The sequence below is a fragment of the Saccopteryx bilineata genome, chromosome 4 (genome assembly GCF_036850765.1).
Source record: "Saccopteryx bilineata isolate mSacBil1 chromosome 4, mSacBil1_pri_phased_curated, whole genome shotgun sequence".
In the NCBI taxonomy this organism is placed as follows: Eukaryota; Metazoa; Chordata; class Mammalia; order Chiroptera; family Emballonuridae; genus Saccopteryx; species Saccopteryx bilineata.
In genome coordinates, this window is record NC_089493.1 from 24,353,984 (window position 1) to 24,374,695 (window position 20,712).

The following is a 20,712-nucleotide window of genomic DNA, read 5'->3' on the forward strand; positions in this document are numbered from 1 at the left end:
CTTTGCACCCTTTTTCTCAAAAAACCCTGCAGACTTGTTAAGACAATATTTATCTTTTATTTATATTAAATACAGAGCATAGTTCATGATATAGATAGGAATGAAATATTTATTGAATCAGTGAAAAGAATGACGTTATTATGATGGTTTTTTTTATCTTTATGGTAGACTGGAGCTTTGGGTTTCTAGGAGAGACTTGGATGTCTGAAAATTACTTTTGCAGTTTTGGAAATGTTAAAAAATAAATAGGAAGAATCTCTACTTCTACGTATGTGAGATTGCACAGATGTGGCTGCCAGCCCTCACCCCCGTGTGTCAGGGCATATTCTCAGAGAAGGAAAATTGGTGTCAACCGATTGTCTCGCCAGTGGGTGTCCCTTACAGACCTGAGTGGATGTGTGGAGAGGCTGAGTAGATGTGTTATCTACTCAGAGCCCAGAGCATGTTAGAAGCAGAAGAGCGCTCTGATGGAGATGCAGAATTTGTGGCAGAGCTGCCCTGGCACTTAGATCTCCTGACTCTTTTTGTTTGTTTGTTTTTGTTTTTGTATTTGTATTTTTCTGAAGCCGGAAACAGAGAGACAGTCAGACAGACTCCTGCATGCGCCGACCCGGGATCCACCCGGCACGCCCACCAGGGGGCGACGCTCTGCCCACCAGGGGGCGATGCTCTGCCCCTCCGGGGCATCGCTCTGTTGCGACCAGAGCCACTCTAGCACCTGGGGCAGAGGCCAAGGAGCCATCCCCAGCGCCCAGGCCATCTTTGCTCCAATGGAGCCTCGCTGCGGGAGGGGAAGAGAGAGACAGAGAGGAAGGAGAGGGGGAGGGGTGGAGAAGCAGATGGGCGCTTCTCCTGTGTGCCCTGGCCAGGAATCGAACCCGGGACTTCTGCACGCCAGGCCGACGCTCTACCACTGAGCCAACCGGCCAGGGCTAGATCTCCTCTTACATGGTCTGTTATACCATGATGCTTATCTGGGGATAGGAAAGTGCTGCAGAGGAGATGTGGGTGGCAAGTGAGTGTGGTCACACCCAGGCAGAGCAGCAGTGCGCAGAGTGCACAGAATGCCGCTGAACTGCCATCTTCCAGTGCACATTGACTTCCAGGTCTCCATTTTTGGGTTTTCAATAGGAAAATAGTAATGCAAAAATATAAATTTGTTTACAGATAGCTTTGAAAGTACTTTTCAGTCCATTTCAAATGAGATACTTATTGCCAAAAATTAGGGAATTTATCCTGTTTGCAAGGCAAACATGTGCTCCCTACTTTTCAAAATTTGCCTGCCCCAAAAAGGAGGTCTCTTCTGAAAATATATGTTCAGAGCATGGAATAGCTTGTGAGACAGGCACAAAGCTCCCAACTACTTTCTCTAGTATGTATGGTATGCAGTAGGAATAGGCTAGTACATTGCAGTAAAATTCCAAAAAAAAAAAAAGAAAGAAAGAAAGAAAGAAAAAAAAGCCATTTCAGCAGAACTTCTGTTAAGGAACAACAGACTGTACCACTGGAGATGAATGGGGTTTATTTAATGGAAAAGGCATAGTAACAGGCCTTTGATTGTTGAAGAATAATGGGTAGTTTGTATTGGAAATTCTTAAAATTATTATTGATTGATTTTTTTTTTTCCAAAAGGGGGAGAGAGAAGGAGGAGGAGAAATTCACTGATTTGTTGTTCCACTTATTCATGCATTCCCTGGTTAATTCTTGTCTCTTCCCTGACTCCGGATCAAATCTGCAACCTTGGCATATCAAGACAAAGCTCTAACTAATTAAGCCACCTGGCCAGGGCCGGACATAAATTGTTTTTTTATAATGTTTCACATTGTCCACCAGGTGGGCAGTTTCTGTGGTGATAGGGCAGAGTCTATCATCCTATTGTCACATTTAGCAAGAATGTATTTATTTGCTTTAAACAAAGATGCTTATGTGGTTTTGTATTCATACCAGATATGTATGCTGTTTCCCAGTGTTTACTTCCCTGTTATTGCATCATTGCATAGTTTTATGTCCTTTTATGGGATTCTTGAAACTTCTGCTCAGGATCATTTCATCCAAGTCAGTTGATAGTACAGTCAAAACTTACCTCTTCCTTTTCTGAAACTAAGGAAACAGAATACAGTACGTGATCCAGGACTTCCTTTTGCTGTAAAGGCCATCATTAGGACAGTTGGCAAGATTTAAATTAAGTCTGCAGGCTAGTTATTAGTATCCTGTCGATTTAATAATTTTTTTTTTTAATTTTTTTTTTAATTTGTTCATTTTAGAGAGGAGAGGGAGAGACAGAGAGAGAGAAGGGGGGAGGAGCTGGAAGCATCAACTCCCATATGTGCCTTGACCAGGCAAGCCCAGGGTTTCGAACCGGCCACCTCAGCATTTCCAGGTTGACGCTTTATCCACTGCGCCACCACAGGTCAGGCTCCTGTCGATTTAATAATTTTGATAATTGTTCTATAGTTATGAAAGAGAATCTTTGTTTTTAAGACATACCTACTAAAGTATGAAAAGGTTAAGGTACATTATAACTGCAACTGACTCAAATGGTCCATGAAGAAAATTCTCATTCTCTTTATAGATGCATACATGCACAAACACATGGTTATTTTTTCCTAAACCAATTGAGAGTACATTGTACACATTTGTCTCTTCACCTCTAATTTCAGTCTGCTGGAACAAAATACCGTAGACTGGGTGGCTTAAACAACAGACCTTTATTTCTTCTGGTTCTGGAGGCAGGAAGTCCAAAATCAAGGTGCTGGCAGATTTGACTCTTTTTTTTTTTTAATATTTTATTTATTGATTTTTTAGAGAGAGAGGAGTGAGAGAGAGAGACCGAGAGAGAAAGAAGGGGGAGGAGCAGGAAGCATCAACTCCCATATGTGCCTTGACCAGGCAAGCCCAAGGTTTCGAACCGGCGACCTCAGTGTTCCAGGTCGACGCTTTATCCCACTGCGCCACCACAGGTCAGGCAGATTTGACTCTTGGTGAGGGTCCTCTTCATGGCTCTTAGATGCCCTCTCATAGTGTGTTTATGTGGCTTTTCCTCAGTGGAGATCTCTTCTTATTCCTATAAGGGTCCGGATCATATCACCAGGGACCCACCCTCATGACCTAATCTGAATCAAATCACCTTCTAAGGGCCTCACATTCAGATATCCCATTGGGGGTTAGGGCTTCAACATATGCATTGTTGAACACAAACATTCCATAACATTCTGACCATGGGTTCCCCCAAATCATGTCCTTCTTGCATTCAAAATGTATCAATTCCATCCCAACAGCTCAGACAATTTTAACTTATTATGGCATCAACTCTGAAGTCTAGAATCTGAAGTATCTGCTAAATACCATCTAAATCTGATAATGAGTGAGACTTGAGATAATTCATCCTGAGACAATTCCTCTCCAGCTGTGAACCTGTGAAACCATATAAGTTATGTGCTTCCAAAATACTATGGTGGGACAGGCAGAAGATAGACATGTTCATTCCAAAGGGGAGAAATCAGAGGGCAGAAAAAGGTAACGAGTCCCAACCAAATCCAAAATTTAGCAAGTCAAATTCCGTGACATCTTAAGGTTCAATAATAATCCTTTTTGGTTTGATGCTCTATTCTCTGCCCTCTGTACCTATTGGACTATGGAGGTTGTATGTCTCCCCCTCATCCCTCCACCCAATCTTCCATACTACAGGCTGCCACTCTGAGTCTCTCAACTGTTAAATCTGAGGTGAGTTCCCCCTGGAACCCTGGTGGTCTCTGAACTGCCTTTGGAGTCATTCCTTCCTTGTCTTGAAAATAGTGAATATTCACAGCCAAAATAGCTTTATGATCCAGTGCTGTAGGACGTAAGAATTTCCAGCAACCCCTATCTGTAGCACTTGGTTTGAGGCATAATTCAGGCAGCTCTACAAGATTTTGAAATATATAGACAACAGCCTGGGCGCAGTGAATAAAGCGTCGGACTGGGATGCAGAGGACCCAGGTTCAAGACCCCGAGGTCGCCAGCTTGAGCGCGGGTTTATCTGGTTTGAGCAAAAGCCCACCAGCTTAAACCCAAGGTCGCTGGCTCCAGCAAGGGGCTACTCGGTCTGCTGAAGGCCCGCGGTCAAGGCACATATGAGAAAGCAGTCAATGAACAACTAAAGTGTTTCAGTGCTCAATGAAAAACTAATGATTGATGCTTCTCATCTCTCTCCATTCCTGTCTGTCTGTCCTTGTCTATCTCTCTCTCTGACTCACTCTCTGTCTCTGTAAAAAATAAAAAAATAGAATAGACAACAGTGTTCTGCTCTCTTCTACCTCCATTTTTTAAAAAAGCGATAGAGCGGGAGAGGGACAGACTGATAGGAAGGGAGAGAGATGAGAAGCATCAGTTCTTTGTTGCGACACCTTAGTTGTTCATTGGTTGTTTCTCATATGTGCCTTGACTGGGACGGGGGGCGGGAATGGGGGCTCCAGCCCAGCCAGTGACCCCTTGCTCAAACCGGAGACCATGAGGTCATATCTATGATCCCACGCTCAAGCCAGCGACCCCTTGCTCAAGCTGGTGAGCCCACACTCAAGCCAGATGAGCCCACCGAGCTCAAGCCGCCGACCCTGGGGTTTCAAACCTGGGTCCTCACCATTCCAGGACGACGCTCTATCCACTGCGCCACTCCCTGGTCAGGCTTTTCTATCTTTTCTCCATCTTCAGAGGTAATGATTTTCTGTTTTAGCTGATTCGTTTGGAGTTTACCTCCATTTTCTAACATGCCTATATCACTGCTTGACTTTTCAGTATTGGACACTAGTCATTGACATCATTTTTAGAAGATTTTCACTCCTTCTAGCGGAGGATTCTTTTTGGAAATCCTGTGGCGTGAAGTTTACTGTGACTGGAAGGATACCTGAGAGATGAGGAGGGTCTTGGTGGCAGAGAGACTCGATGGGAAGGCGGGTATTGCAATAGTCCACTGAAGGAAGAGGCACTTAGGTTTTGTTTTTAAATTGAGGAGTAACGTACATTCAGTTAGTGCATAAAATATGCTAGATGTACAACTTCATAGTTTTTTTACCTGTATGTATATTATGTCTTTAGTACCTCTCTGAAGATACAGATTAGCCTGACCTATGGTGGCGCAGTGGATAGAGCATCGACCTGGAATGCTGAAGTTGCTGGTTTGAAACCCTGGGCTTGCCTGGTCACAGTACATATGAGAAGCAACTACTATGAATTAATGCTTCCTACTCCTTCTTCCTCTTTCTCTCTAATCTCTCTCTAAGATCAATAAATAAAATATTTTAAAAATATAGAGTGAGCATTTTTAGCCTCCTTAAAATTCCCTGGTGCCCCATGAGAAAGTCTTGAACTAGGCATGAAAATTTATTACTAGTTCTAGATAGAAGCCAGAAAATAAGGTCGAGCCAAAAGATGACTTCAAACTTGGGAGACTGGGTAGACTGGATGGTGATTGTGTCAACTAGCTGGGTGACACAGGAGGAGAGGAGGATCAGGTTTAAGTGAGGGAGGAGTTAAGATGGTGAGATAAATTCAGCTTCAGACTTTTAAAATTTTTTTGATAGAGTCAGAAAGTCAGAGAGAGGGACAGATAGGGACAGACAGAAGGGGAGAGAGATGAAAAGTATCAAGCTCCTTAGTTGTTCAGTGATTGCTTTCTCAAATGTGCCTTAACAGGGGGTGGGAAGGGGGGGCTACAGAAGAGCGAGTGACCCCTTGCTCAAGCCAGCGACCACGGGGTCATGTCTATGATCCCACACTCAAGCCAGTGACCCTCGCTCAAGCTGGTGAGCCTGTGCTCAAACCTGATGAACCTGCCGGGCTCAAGCTGGCGACCTAGAGGTTTCGAACCTGGGTCCCTCGCATCTCAGTCCAGTGCTCTAGCCACTGCGTCACTGCCTGGTCAGGCAGCTTCAGACTTACTGAATTTGGGATCTCTAAGTGGCTATGTAGGAGGCAGGTGGAAGTGTATGTTTGCCATTCTGGGGAAGAAACTGGGGATTGAAATGTAGATTTGTATTTACTTATCACCATGTCAAGTCCTTTTGAGATCTAACAAGTAGGTGAGAATTCTTTTTTTTTTCTTCTTTTTTTATTTTGTTTTGTCTTTTACAGAGACAGAGAGAGAGTCAGAAAGAGGGATAGACAGGGACAGACAGATGAGAGAGGGATAGACAGGAACAGACAGGAACGGAGAGATGAGAAGCATCAATCAGTTTTTCGTTGCGCATTGCGACACCTTAGTTGTTCATTGATTGCTTTCTCATATGTGCCTTGACCGTGGGCCTTCAGCAGACAGAGTAACCCCTTACTCGAGCCAGTGACGTTGGGTCCAAGCTGGTGAGCTTTGCTCAAACCAGATGAGCCCACGCTCAAGCTGGCGACCTCAGGGTCTTGAACCTAGGTCCTCAGCATTCCAGTCCAATGCTCTATCCACTGTGCCACTGCCTGGTCAGGCTAGGTGAGAATTCTGTAGAGAATCTGTAGACTGATATGACCTGAGGTTATGAGGAGAGGTGTATGCTGCTTTAATTAACTCTGTTTTGCTCCAGATGGTGAGCAACATCAGTGAGAAAATTTAGTTAAAATATTTAAAAAGTAAAACAATAAAAATTCAGTAATACATACTGTTAAAAATGAAAAATAAATCAGTTCAGAGGATTATAAGTAGGAAGTATGCATCCTTCCCTGTTTCACTCCCACCCCAGAGTCTGTGTCTTTTTCAGACAATTTTACTGCATATATATTAAGTTTATGGTTTTATGTTTGATTAGAGCACGCCCCGTTATTGCTTTGGTTGGCGTGCCTTTTCAGCTGCTTGTAAGTATGGTTGTAGCCTACAGGCATGTGAACAAAATGGCTTCTCTGTCTGATTCTTTTCCCTTCCCCTTATTCTCTTTGTGTTTTATGGTGATGTACTTACTGTCTTGGCTGTTTCTTTTCTTCTTTTTTTAAAATTTTCTTGAAAAATAATGTTTAAGCAAGCCTATCTTAGTATTCTTTGGATTTCTTAAATCTCTCCTTGATTAATAACAAGTGTAACAGTGTCACACTTTGGTCTGCTTAATGTGTCTGCAGGCTCCTTTTTTTAACCTTTAGGGAGTGATATGGTTTTTGTTGTTGTTTTTGTTTGTTTTTTACAGGGACAGAGAGAGAGTCAGAGAGAGGAATAGACAGGAACGCAGAAAGATGAGAAGCATCAATCTTCAGTTTTTCATTGCAACACCTTAGTTGTTCATTGATTGCTTTCTCATATGTGCCTTGACTGCGGGCCTTCAGCAGACCGAGTAACCTCTTGCTTGAGCCAGCAACCTTGTGTCCAAGTGGTGAGCTTTTTGCTCAAACCAGATGAGCCCGCGCTCAAGCTGGCAACCTCGGGGTCTCGAACCTGGACCCTTCCGCATCCCAGTCCGACGCTCTATCCACTGTGCCACTGCCTGGTCAGGAGCTTTTCTTTTTCTTTTCTTTATTATTATTATTATTATTATTATTATTATTTGTATTTTTCTGAAGCTGGAAACGGGGAGAGACAGTCAGACTCCCGCATGTTCCCGACCGGGATCCACCCGGCACGCCCACCAGGGGTGATGCTCTGCCCACCAGGGGGCGATGCTCTGCCCCTCTGGGGCGTTGCTCTGCTGAGACCAGAGCCACTCTAGCGCCTGGGGCAGAGGCCAAGGAGCCATCCCCAGCGCCCGGGCCATCTTTGCTCCAGTGGAGCCTTGGCTGCGAGAGGGGAAGAGAGAGACAGAGAGGAAGGAGGGGGGGGGGTGGAGAAGCAAATGGGCACTTCTCCTATGTGCCCTGGCCGGGAATCGAACCTGGGTCCCCCGCACGCCAGGCCGACGCTCTACCGCTGAGCCAACCGGCCAGGGCCGCTTTTATTTTTCTTGATTGCTTTGTTGATGCTGTAATTTTCAAGTTAGAATGAATGAAAGACCCCTTAAGAGTTCTCTTGCATAGTGAATCTAGAATGTGAAATACACTGTACAACCTTCTGGCCCATGTTCTGTTTAGAGTGAACTTGATCTCCAGTCCAGTTGAGACTAAATGGCCTAGGTTATAGAAATGCCCTAATATTTCATTATATATTCACTGCAACTTACTTAACCCCTTCTATGATGGTACTTATTGTTGAAAGAGCAAAAAGCATAATATATATTTTCATTTATTCAACAAACACCCTACATGGTGCTATTTTCTGCAATACCAACGGTAATAAAAGGAAATATTGTGTACTTACTATTTGTTAGCTGTTGGTCAAATAAGTTTGTAAAATATGATTTTTATGTTTGCTCACTTATAGTTTGCACTGGGGGCTGGGCAGCACCAGGTATCTGTGGTCTGTGAAATTGCAAATTACTTTCCTGCTTGAGAAGGGCCATTGTTTTGTTAATGTTTGCTGGAGGAGAGGTTTTTGCGCCAGAAAGTTTTGAAAAGACCGAGCCGAAGGAGAGCAAAGAAAGAACCCATGTTTGCAGAGGGAATGCAGTGCTGAAGAAGCAGCCATGTTGGCAGGGAAAGAGAAGGTGTCCATATGGGGAACCAGAGCTGAGGGGCTTTGCGATCTCCGCTGAGACTGGTGGGGCCTCTGATTCTAGGAGAAACTGGAGAAGATTCTTCTGGTTGTGGAACCAGAAAATGTGTCAGGGCTTTGGGAGCCTTGAGTGAAAAGGAATTGTTCTCCTTGTATGTTTGCTTGTCGGCTGGTGTGAGACTTTAATAAAGGAATGGCCCACCATTTTTTGGCTCCACTGTTTCTTTACCATCTGTTCAAATTCAATGGGAACCTGCATCTGAATGGCCACGACTGCCGCTACTACTGGCCCTACATTCAGACTTAATAGATACCATCCTGAGTGCTAGATGTGCAATAATGAGCAAAATAAACCTGGTGATTTTTTTTATGGAATGTTGTATCAATACATATAATGTCAGAGATAACAACATCAGTACTTAAAGATCTGAAGATCAAATAATTTCGTTCTGAGTTCTAAGACTTTTGTACCTATCGCAGGTTTGCATATCAGTTGGCCTGTCCATTCTGACCTTGTATGATCAGAGAGTGACCTGTGGTTTCCACCAGAGCACCACTCACTCAGCCTGCTCCAAAATGACCAAAAGGTAGACTCCAGCAGTCACCAAAGCCCCACTAAAGCGAATGCCACTCTGTGGGGTCAGCCCAGCATAACCCTTGTCCCGGCTAGTTCTCACAGCCAGTCAGCCAGAGGCCAGTCCAACTCACTGATGTGCTAGCAGTGACGCTCAGCTACACCAGGAGAGCACACACCCCACACAAGCGATACCCCTGGAGCGCCTGTCTCAGGTGACCAGGGAGACACTCGGTGCCGCTGGGCCTCACAGGACACCTGCTACATAAGGCCACTCTGCCAAGACTAGGAGTTGTAGCAATCTACCTAATACTTAGAAACAAATACAGAGAGGCTGCTAAGATGAGGAGACAAAACAACAATGCCCAAATGAAAGACTAGGACAAAACTCCAGCAAAAGAACTCATGAAATGGAAGCAAACCATCTGTCCACCAGATAGAGTTCAAAACACCGGTTATAAGGATGCTTAGTGAACTTAGAGGAAGAGTAGATGAATTCAGTGAGAACTTACACAAGAGGAGAAATCATTAAAAAACAATCAGAATGAAGAATATAGTAACTGAAAGGAAGACTACATTAGATGGAATCAACAGCAGGTTCAGTGAAGCGCAGAAGAGTGTGACCTGTGTTTTTGACTGAGACCCATTCCAAAAATTTATACTGTAGTTGAATCTCAATTCCTTAAAATGCATTTAATTTTAAATGTGGCTGTGATAGAATCTCATAGCATTTAAATTAAAAGCAAACTAATGGTTTAACTTCCTTCTTCTTAGTCCAACCAACAGTATGAGTTTACTTGGTCCTGCTGGTTTGGGTGTGTCTCAAATACAAGCAAATATCGTTTAAAGAGATCCGCCCACAGCATTCCTGACTCATAAATCTGCTACACATTTGTTAGACTTGGGAGCTCTGAACATTGCTTCACTTTTTATTTTTATGTTCAATTCAGAGAAAATACTTTTAACAATTTCAGCATTTTGGAGAGTTGGGTACTGATACATGACAGAATATTTTTAGATATAGTTCTTTAAGGAGATCACAGTGTTGTTTTTCTTGTGTTTTGATTTTGTTTTGTTTAGCTTAATAGCATATTATAGTGTTAATTTTTTTTCTTTTTTTTGTATTTTTCTGAAGCTGGAAACGGGGAGAGACAGTCAGACAGACTCCTGCATGCGCCCGACCGGGATCCACCCGGCACGCCCACCAGGGGCGATGCTCTGCCCCTCCGGGGCGTCGCTCTGCCGCTACCAGAGCCACTCTAGCGCCTGGGGCAGAGGCCAAGGAGCCATCCCCAGCGCCCGGGCCATCCTTGCTCCAATGGAGCCTTGGCTGCGGGAGGGGAAGAGAGAGACAGAGAGGAAGGAGGGGGAGGGAGTGGAGAAGCAAATGGGCGCTTCTCCTATGTGCCCTGGCCGGGAATCGAACCCGGGTCCCCCACACGCCAGGCCGACGCTCTACCGCTGAGCCAACCGGCCAGGGCCTATAGTGTTAATTTTAAATAATTTCCTATCTTCAGATATTGACTCGTTTCTAGCTATTTTCTTCAAAACATATTACAATCTTCTACAAAAAAGTTTTAAGTATTAAACATTGACACAAACTTACACCTCTTTGGGGAAGAGATTGATTACTTAAACCAGTTTTACAAGTAGTTTTCATAAGCTCTTTAGGCCATCAATTGAATCATTACCAACAAATTCCATGTATCATGCCTATCTGAATGTTTTCCTTTGTCAAATACTATTTTTTCCAAACTGTTCTAACTTACAGCATTCAGGTAGGTTTCCAAAACTAACATAACTAGGATACAATATTCTAAAACATATTTAACCCTGGAGTATGTGTATATATATTAGTTTCTATAGTTTTGTGGATTTTTATTAAGTTCTTATTAGTTTATATCATATCTCTGATCAGGTTGCCTGAGAGCGGACAAATCTTTTATTCCTTTGGGACTTTCATAACTCTAGTAAAGGGCTCAACTGAAAAATTGCCTTCTGGTAAATTCTTTTTTAGTGGGGTTGGGAGACAGGAAGGGAGAGAAAGATGAGAAGCATCAACTTGTAGTTGCAGCACTTTAGTTGTTCGTTGATTGCTTTCTCATAAGCTCCTTGATGTGTGTGTGGGGGGAGGCTCCAGCTGAGCTAGTGACCTTTGCTCAAGGCAGCAACCTTGGGCTTCAAGCCAGCAACTAAGGGGTCGTTGTGTCTGTGATCCTGTGCTCAAGCAAGTGACCTTGGGGCTTCAAACCTGGGTCCTCAGTGCCTCAGGCACTCCTGGTATATCCTGATCACATCCTCACTGCTCTCAGCTGTTTCAAGTAAGATTAAAGTTAACATACCAGACCCTCTAGTGTAGTCTAGTGGTTTTCAACTGCTGGTTTGTCAGAAATTTCTTGCTGATGGTTAAGTTTCTCATGGACTGGCATGAAATTTCTGGTGAACCGGCAGTTGAAAACCACTGCTCTAGTGGATTTTTTTCTGTAAAATAAGATCTCCATTAAAATTGACCAAAAAGGCCCTGGCCGGTTGGCTCAGCGGTAGAGCATCGGCCTAGCGTGTGGAAGACCCGGGTTCGATTCCCGGCCAGGGCACAGAGAAGAAGCGCCCATTTGCTTCTCCACCCCTCCGCCGCGCCTTCCTCTCTCTCTCTTCCCCTCCTGCAGCCAAGGCTCCATTGGAGCAAAGATGGCCCGGGCACTGGGGATGGCTTTGTGGCCTCTGCCTCAGGCGCTAGAGTGGCTCTGGTCACAACATGACGACGCCCAGGATGGGCAGAGCATCGCCTCCTGGTGGGCAGAGTGTCGCCCCATGGTGGGCGTGCCGGGTGGATCCCAGTCAGGCACATGCGGGAGTCTGTCTGACTGTCTCTCCCCGTTTCCAGCTTCAGAAAAATGCAAAAAAAAAATTGACCAAAAAGTAAAAAGCTCTAAGTTACAAGATGTAAAGTACCATGGCTTGGGCCCTGGCTAGGTAGGTAAGTTGGTTTCAGTGTTGTGTGGTACTCCAAGGTTGCGTGTTTGATTCCCCAGTTAGTACACATACACGAGGAATGTACACATCAACCAAGGAATGTGTAAACAGGTGGAACAACAAATCAATCAGTCTCCCCCCTCCCTCCCTTTCTTTCTTCCTTTCTTCCTTCCTTCCCTCCCTCCTCCTCTCCCCTCTCTACTATTACTTCTTTCTCTCTTCCTCTTCCTTTTCCTTCCTCTCTCTCTTAAAGTCAATAAATTAAAAAAAAATTTTAAAGGTACAGTGGGCAGTGGCTTGGTATCTGTATATTAAAATTCAAGTACCAGCCTGACCTGTGGTGGTGCAGTGGATAAAGCGTCGACCTGGAAATTCTGAGGTCGCCAGTTTGAAACCCTGGGCTTGCCTGGTCAAGGCACATATGGGAGTTGATGCTTCCAGCTCCTCCCCACCTTCTCTCTCTGTCTCTCTCTCCTCTCTCTCCCTCTCTGTCTCTCTCTCTCCCTTTATCTCTCCTCTCTGAAAAATGAATAAAATTTTTAAAAAAATTTTACAAAAGAATATTTAAAAAAAAAATTCAGGTACCCCAAAGGATGAATAAAACCAGGGTAATCTTACAGTGTTTGAATGGATACTTAGATGAAGGGGGCAGAGTGATTTCATGACAGTGATCACTGGAGCAGTTTTTCCCCTTGTGTTGGATTTCACTTTCTACTTTTATACAATGCTGGTCCACTCACAAAAGTAAGCATTTTAGCCTTGGCCAAGTTGTTCATTTGGTTAGAACATTGTCCCAATAGACTAAGGTTGTGGGTTTGATCCCCCATCAGGACACTTAAAAGAATCCATCAATGAGGCCCTGGCCGGTGGCTCAGTAGATACAGCATCACCTGGGCGTATGGTTGTCCCAGTTTTGATTTTCTGTTAGGGCACACAGAAGAAACGACCATCTGCTTCTCTCCCCCCTTCCCTTCTCCCTCTTCTGCAGTTAGTGGCTCGATTCATTGGTTCAGGTGTGGTACTGTATACTGAAAATAGCTCCATTGGAATGCATCAGCCTCAGGCACTAAAAATAGCTTGATACTTGAACACTGGCCTCAGGTAGGGTTGTTGGGTGGATCCTGGTTGGGGCACATACAGGAGTCTGCCTCACTATCTGCCCTCCTCTTACCAAAAAATAAAAAGAACCAACCAGTGAATGCATAAATAAGTGGAATAACAAATCAATGGTGTGTGTGTGTGTGTGTATTGAGACAGCGAGAGGTACAGATGTACAGGAAGGGAGAGAAATGAGAAGCATCAATTCTTTCTTGCAGCATCTTAGTTGTTCATTGATTGCTTTCTCATATGTGCCTTGACCCAGGGGCTCCAGCAGAGCGAGTAACCCCTTGCTCAAGCCGGTGACTCCATACTCAAGCTGGTGAGCCCGTGCTCAAGCCAGTGACCTTGGGGCCTCAAACCTGGGTCCTCTGCATCCTAGTCCAATGCTCTGTGCCACTGCCTAGTCAGGCCAAATTAATGTTTTGTTTTGTTTTCTCTCTCCCCCTCTTTCTCTCTAAATTAATCAAGAAGTTAAAAAAGAATTTTTAAGCATTTTACTTTTATGCATAATTTGTGTTACTGCTAACAAGAAAGACTAGTATGTTCCATGTTTTTATAGGGGCCTAATGCTGATATTTGGAATACTATGGCTGAGTGACTTGAAGAACATAGAGCAATAAAACATTTACAAATATTTTATTTTATTTAAAAACTGAATTTACTTTGGGTCACCTCATTTATAAACTAATATACTATTATTTATGATAGACTTTCTGTACATTGATTTATATGTTTTCTTTATTTTTTTAATTAGTTTGAATTCAGGTGGGGTTTTTTTTGTATATTGAGAGGCAGGGAGGCAGAGAGATAGATTCCCATGTACAACCTAACCATAATCCACCTGGTAAGTCCACTAGGGGGACAATGCTCTGCCCATTAGGGGCCATTGCTCTGTTGCTTGGCAACTGAGCTATTTTAGCACCTGAGGCAGAGGCCATGGGGTAATCCTCAGTGCCCTGGGCCAATTTACTCAAACTGTGGGAGGAAAAGAGAGAAAAGGAGGAGGGGAATGGGTGGGAAGCAGATGGTTGTTTTTCTACCATTGAGCTAACTGGCCCGGGCCCCAGTATTATTTTGTTTTAGTTTCTGGTGTGCAGTATAGTGGTTGGACAGTCAGATACTTTACAAAGTGTTCACCTCCGATATTATTTTGTGTTAGTTTCAGGTGTACAGCATAGTAGTTAGACAGTCATATACTTTGCAAAATATTCCCCCCAATATTTCTTGTTTTCTTTTAGAACAGAGGAAATTATATATTCTCAAACCAAAGTATTTAAGGATCTAATTCATGAAATAAAATGATAGAATCAGTTAGGCATTGTTCTTAGGCAGTCCTTCTCCCTCTGTTTTTCTTTGCTGTTCATCCAAATTATATATAACTTGCTTCTATTGAAAAGAATTATGCTCTCTTAGATCTTAGTGGATTATTTTTCAACTATTATTTAGAGAATTCTGAAGGCATAGTTATACAAATCTGTAAGGACTACTTAAACTTTTAAGTAGAAATCTGTTCCTTACTGTGATTGAAATAAGCATTTTAAATCTCCCTTTCAGATTCATCATGTTACACAAAATGGAGGACTGTATAAAAGGCCATTTAATGAAGCTTTTGAAGAAACCCCAATGCTGGTTGCTGTGCTTACTTATGTGGGGTATGGTGTGCTCACCCTCTTTGGGTATCTTCGAGATTTCTTGAGGCATTGGAGAATTGAAAAGTGTCACCATGCAACAGAAAGAGAAGAACAAAAGGTAAATGTTAAAAAACCTTTCATTGTGTAAATGGAAGCCTTTTAAAATAAAATTTCAGATGCTGTTAAATGAAAACACTCCACAAAGAAAGTTGAAAACAGGTTAAAGGCATAGAGAAGCTAAAGCCTTTAACATATTTTAATTTAATCTCTGTTTTATGGATGAGAAAGTTAGGTAGTGTTCCCTAAGATGCCTAGTTTCGGAGCTGGTGTGTGGACCAGGTCAGTGAAGTGCTGAAAGCCACGTTCTTTCTGTTCACATACCATCCGGTATCCCAGGTTGTGTCCACAGTCATCTGACAGATTCTGTTCTTTAGAACTCGTGATGTGTTTTCTCAGAGACACATTATACATAAATGACTGGCTCACAGATCAATCCCTCTCCCCATACAAGCCCTAGAGCAGAATGTGGCTGAACTCCTCTGTTTGTAGTAGAAAATGCTCTTGTGTTTGTAATGGTAAACAGAAGTGCTCGTGTCTGTGGGGAGGAGGACCTAATTCCCTTCAGTTTTCCCTGTATACTCCTTTGTGCTGCTACAATTTTGTACAGTATGCATATAATACCTGTTCTCAAAAATAAATGAAGTTAGGGTAAAAATGCCTGATTTTACGAAAAAGAGACTTGTCCTTGACATGTGAACTATGGAAGGGTTGTCCTCCAGCCCCGGGAATGTACTAGATTTGAGAAGGGAATTAGAATTTAGTTTCTTTTTGTCCATCATACCTCTCATTTTTGTGGGGTGTGAGAGGAGAGAGGCAGGTGTAGTGACAGCAAGGTCACCTGTGAGAGTGGAGGCAGTAAACACTGGGAATGGGTTGTGGTCACGTGGGGCATCCGGAAAGATGGGAGAGGAAAAGGACCTTTCCAGCAACTAGGAGACCAAAACCAATCAGAGCACAGTTGGAAGATTCTGGCCATGGGAGGACTCGGGATCCAGGATTCTCTCGGCTCAGCCATTCTGCACCCCTGCCAGTTGTAGCAGCACAAGTTGGCCATCTTATTCATTGCCTTGAAATGCCTACAAGTTCATTTCATAGACAGTGGTTTTTTTGCAAGTAAAGCCTTGAATTCAGAACTTGATCCAGTGGGCCAAACTATTTTTTATCATTGAAACCAGAACAAATAGGAATTTCTTTGATTCTTCTCTTTTTCTACTCCTGTACACCCCAGATAGACTTTCTAGCTAGTGTGCATCTGTGGGGGGTTTTACATCCCAGTTATTGCTTACTTACTATAACTTCCCGCTTACTATGCACTTACTGTGTTGTGTGATATTGCAATTACTGGTTTACAGGCAATATTTTGCTACGAGACTGAGTTGATGGCAGTTATGACTGATGGGAGCTAAAGTTTTATTCCATATTCAAACTAGAAAATCTTTATGTACAAGGAGTTCTCCCAACACATGGAGAGACATAATAACTGACATGCAGAGGTGGGGGTGGGGATGGGGGCGAGCTGGTTGTGGTGGAAAGAGCGTTTCTGGCTGAGAGGATAGTGTATGCAGGGGCATGAGGAGTGTTTGGGGACCCGGAATGTGGGCGTGGGAGAAGTTTTGTTTTGACTGTCATACTAAGAAGCTTGGTAGGCATTGAGGAGTCCTGGCCAAGTTTTGAGCAGAGTGACAGTTTGCACAGCTGGTGCTCTGTCTAGTGTGATGAATTGGAAGGCAGGCAGGAAGGGGCATTCATCTGAATTATTTTGTGAATGAGTACAGTATCCTTGGGAACTTGTTTTATGTTTCAGGATAAATTAACTGTTTTAAGTATTGGGGCTGTCAATGTGTACTTAACTCTTGGGTGAAAGAATCAGAACACACAGATTTTATTCTTAAGTAGTTTCTAATTTTGTTGAAGAAACATGAACACTTCGAACTTACGGGCCTTTGTAAAGCTCTGTACAGGTAAATAGTGCCTGAATTGTGTGCAGATTTAGAACAAAAAAGTAAACTGAATGACATAGGGTTTAATCAGGGAATAATTCTTGGAAGGAGTAATAAGAAATATTACATAAGAGAAAAAAAGGATCATAAAGTAGATCCTGTTTATTTTCAGATTCTGGATTAGATTTAGTCCAGGGATAGGCAAATTTTAAACTATTACACTGGAAAGAGGTGAGGGAAAGTGCTTGCTTGGGATCATGAAATGCAAATATAGTTTCCACTTCCTCATTTCACTTAGTTGGCAGTGTCCATAACCACATCCTTATTTTCTTCCTCATTCCATAACAAAGGAGAGCCCATTTTAACTGTTTATGCCAGTTCTTAGTATGTTGCTTTGGGTAGAATTGAATCACAGGTACTACTAATAAAGATGGGTTAGCATGAGTTTGTTCTGTTTTATATACATTGCCTAAATTTTATAATTCTTTGCTGCTTTATCTTTTTTTTTTTTTTTTTTTTTTTTGTATTTTTCTGAAGTTGGAAACGGGATAGACAGTCAGACAGACTCCCGCATGCTCCCGACCGGGATCCACCCAGCACGCCCACCAGAGGGCAACGCTCTGCCCACCAGGGGGCGATGCTCTGCCCCTCCGGGGCATCGCTCTGTCGCTACCAGAGCCACTCTAGCACCTGGGGCAGAGGCCAAGGAGCCATCCCCAGCGCCCGGGCCATCTTTGCTCCAATGGAGCCTCACTGCGGGAGGGGAAGAGAGAGACAAGAGAGGAAGGAGAGGGGGAGGGGTGGAGAAGCAGATGGGCGCCTCTCCTGTGTGCCCTGGCGGGGAATCGAACCTGGGACCCCTGCACGCCAGGCTGACGCTCCACCACTGAGCCAACTGGCCAGGGTTGTAGGTTTTTTTTTTAAGAGAGAGGAGAGAGAGAGAATGGGAGGGGAGGAGTGGGAAGCATCAACTTATAGTAGTTGCTTCTTGTATGTGCCTTGACCTGGCAAGCCCAAGTTTTCAAACTGGCGACCTCCACATTCCAGGTTGACACTCTGACTGCCTCACCACCACAGGTCAGGCTAGGCTTCACTTTCTTTATTCGGCTTTTCTTTGCATTCAAATGCAGTTCAGAAACTTTTTTAATACTAACTGTAATGTAAAAGTGTAAAGAACTGGTGGTGTCCTGTCTGCTGTCCTAAGTCATTCCAGGTTTAAATGGAGTTGGGGTATTAAACTGGTAAACTGATTTTAATATGCTTATCAAAATGAAGAAAATAGTTAAAAATGGTCATTGAATTCATGGGTCCCTGAGACTACCCATAAGCTCTCACTGGTGCTTCCAGCAGTTCTTACGTCCTAGTGTAAGAAAGCATGTTGAACATATTAAGCTATATTTTGGTTTATTTATGTTTCTCACTGAAGCATTTTGAAAATGCTATCACAACTTTGGTAGTAAATAACTGAAAATGTAAAAAAGTGATCTACTGTACTTAAATCTGACCATGCAGATGTAAGCTTGCTAGAAATAGCACCTGGTGACTGGCCAGCACCCTGCTCCTGCTTAGCACACATCCACTTTTGACTGTTAGGACTCTGGTGGGTCAGTTTTGAACCAGTTTGTCTACTAGATCATTCCCAGTAGCAAAGACATATTATTACTCCCGTCTTAAAAAAAAAGCCTTTTTATCCTTTCTATCTACTACTGTGTTCTTTCCTCTTTTAAGAGCAAAATTCCCTGACATAGCTGTTTCCAATGTCTCACTTTCCACGCTTTAATGAACCCACTCCAGGTAGCTTTTTGCCTCCACCATTCAACTAAAACAGTTCTTCTGAGGGTCACCTGTGATACCTGTGTTGCAAAATCCTCCAAGTCCTTTCTCAGTCTTTACCTTGTTTTGGCCTGTCTGCAGCATTTGATGCAATACCAGTCTCTCTTGGAAGCATTTTGTTCACTTGGTTTCCAGATTGTTATACTGGCCTGGGTTTTCTTCTGCCTTTCAGTCTATTTTCTGTCCTTTTCTCTTGCTGGGTCCTCCTCATCTACCCACCTTCTAAATGTTGACGTGTGGTAGCTGTACTCATTCCCTTGGTGACTTTATCCATTGTCATGGCTTTCGACACCTTCTGTTTGCTGGTAACTTCCAAATTTATACCTCTAGCACTGATTGAACTCTAGACCTTATATCCAGCTGCCCACTTGACATCTCCACATAGGCATCTCAAACTTAACACACCTAAAACGGACCTGACATGCCCCCGACCGGCTAGTTGTCTTCTCCGTCTCCATGAGTGAAAGTTCTCATCTGCCAGTTACTTAGGCTAAAAACCTTGGAGTTATCTTTGGTTCTTCTTTATGTCACACACTGTGTGTGACCTAGCTGATCCAGACCAACTGCTTCTTACTAATCTCTAATCTCCCAGACATTATCTCTACTGCGTAGCCCCTTACTTGTCTGCTCCAGCCACACTGGCCTCTGCAGTTCCTGGAACACACCGAGTCCACGCTGCCTCACTGCCCCTGAACTTGCCTGCCCGGAAAGCTCTTTCTCCAGATAAAATCAAGGACAGTCCTCTCACTTCCTCTTCCTTCTTTATTCCAGCCTGGTCACCCGAGCTAAATCTTAGCACGACTTCAGCATTGTACATCTTCCTTCCTTGTTTGATTTCTGATTCCCTTAGCATTTTTCACTGAAAATGTATATTTTTATGTATTTTTATCATTTAGTGTCTATTGTTATTTTTTTATTTACTACTATATGCCTAGAAGAGTGGTTGGTGCATATTAGACATTCAGTAAGTGTTTAAAATATGAATGATATGGTGAGTGCTGGTAATAATAACAAAAAGTTTTGAATCTTTTGAAGTATTCACAGTCATGTGTGTGTGTGAAATACATATGCACATAGGTAACTCAGTTTTAGATCTAGGGAAAACACGTATCTTTAATCTTGAAATCTCATTTTAGGCTTTCATGTACAGCATAGAAACAGCAAGGAAGTGGCTTCCTGTCTATACCATTAAAAACAGGAAAGAACAAACAATAGCATGATTTATATGAATGGTAAGGGAAGCTCTTAATTAACTGTGGTTCAAAGATTTTAATCACCAATCTAATAACCTTTCACAGGTTATTTCACATAATTTTTTTTTAATTAAATAGAGGTAAAGACAACATTGTTGGTTTATAAAATAAATACTTATAGCTACATAATGCTTTTCAACCATAGGGGGACTCCAATTTTAACACCTTTTCAGGCGAAAATTATTTGGAATTTCAAATCCTCTAGCCTGTGCTCTAGTCAGTGGCACAGTGGATAGATTGATGCCTCAGAGCACCAGGGTCACCGGCTTGATCCTGAGGGCCCTGGCTCGATCCCCTTGCCCCAAGGTTGCGGGTTGGGCCCTGGTCAGAGCATGTATTAGAAGGAATGGCACAGCTAAGTGGAACAATCAGTCAGTGCTTCTCTCTGTTCATTCCTGTCCTCTCTCTCACTCTCTTTCTGTCTCTCCCCCTTCTTCGCTCTCTCAAAAAAGAAAAAAACAAATTCCCTTAGCCCTTCCCTAGAACATCCTCCCAATATCCCAAGGCTGCAGGTTCGATCCTGGGGTGGGGCACATACAAGAATCAACCAGTGAATGCATAAATAAGTGGAACCACAAACTGATGTTTCTCTCTTTCTCTCTCCTCCTTTTTCCTCTAAAATCAATAAGTTAAAAAATAAAATAGCCTCACCAGGTAGGTGCTGGCACAGTGCATAGAGCGTCAACCTGGGACACTGGGGACCCAGGTTAGAAACCTCAAGGTCACTGGTTTGAGCACAGGCTCATCTGGCTTGAGCATGGGCTCACCTGCTTGAGCGCAGGGTCACCACCTTAAGCATGGGATCATAGACATGACC

The 20,712-nt window shown here is 43.3% G+C and overlaps 1 protein-coding gene across 1 annotated transcript in view; it reads left to right on the top strand.

Moving 5' to 3' along the window:
• SPTLC2 (serine palmitoyltransferase long chain base subunit 2) overlaps nucleotides 1-20,712 on the top strand; it is a 105,005-nt gene that overhangs the window by 12,637 nt on the left and 71,656 nt on the right. The window contains exon 2 of the mRNA XM_066278315.1: nucleotides 14,733-14,927. Coding sequence (XP_066134412.1) covers nucleotides 14,733-14,927 — 195 coding nt within the window. The remainder of the gene's footprint in view (nucleotides 1-14,732; nucleotides 14,928-20,712) is intronic.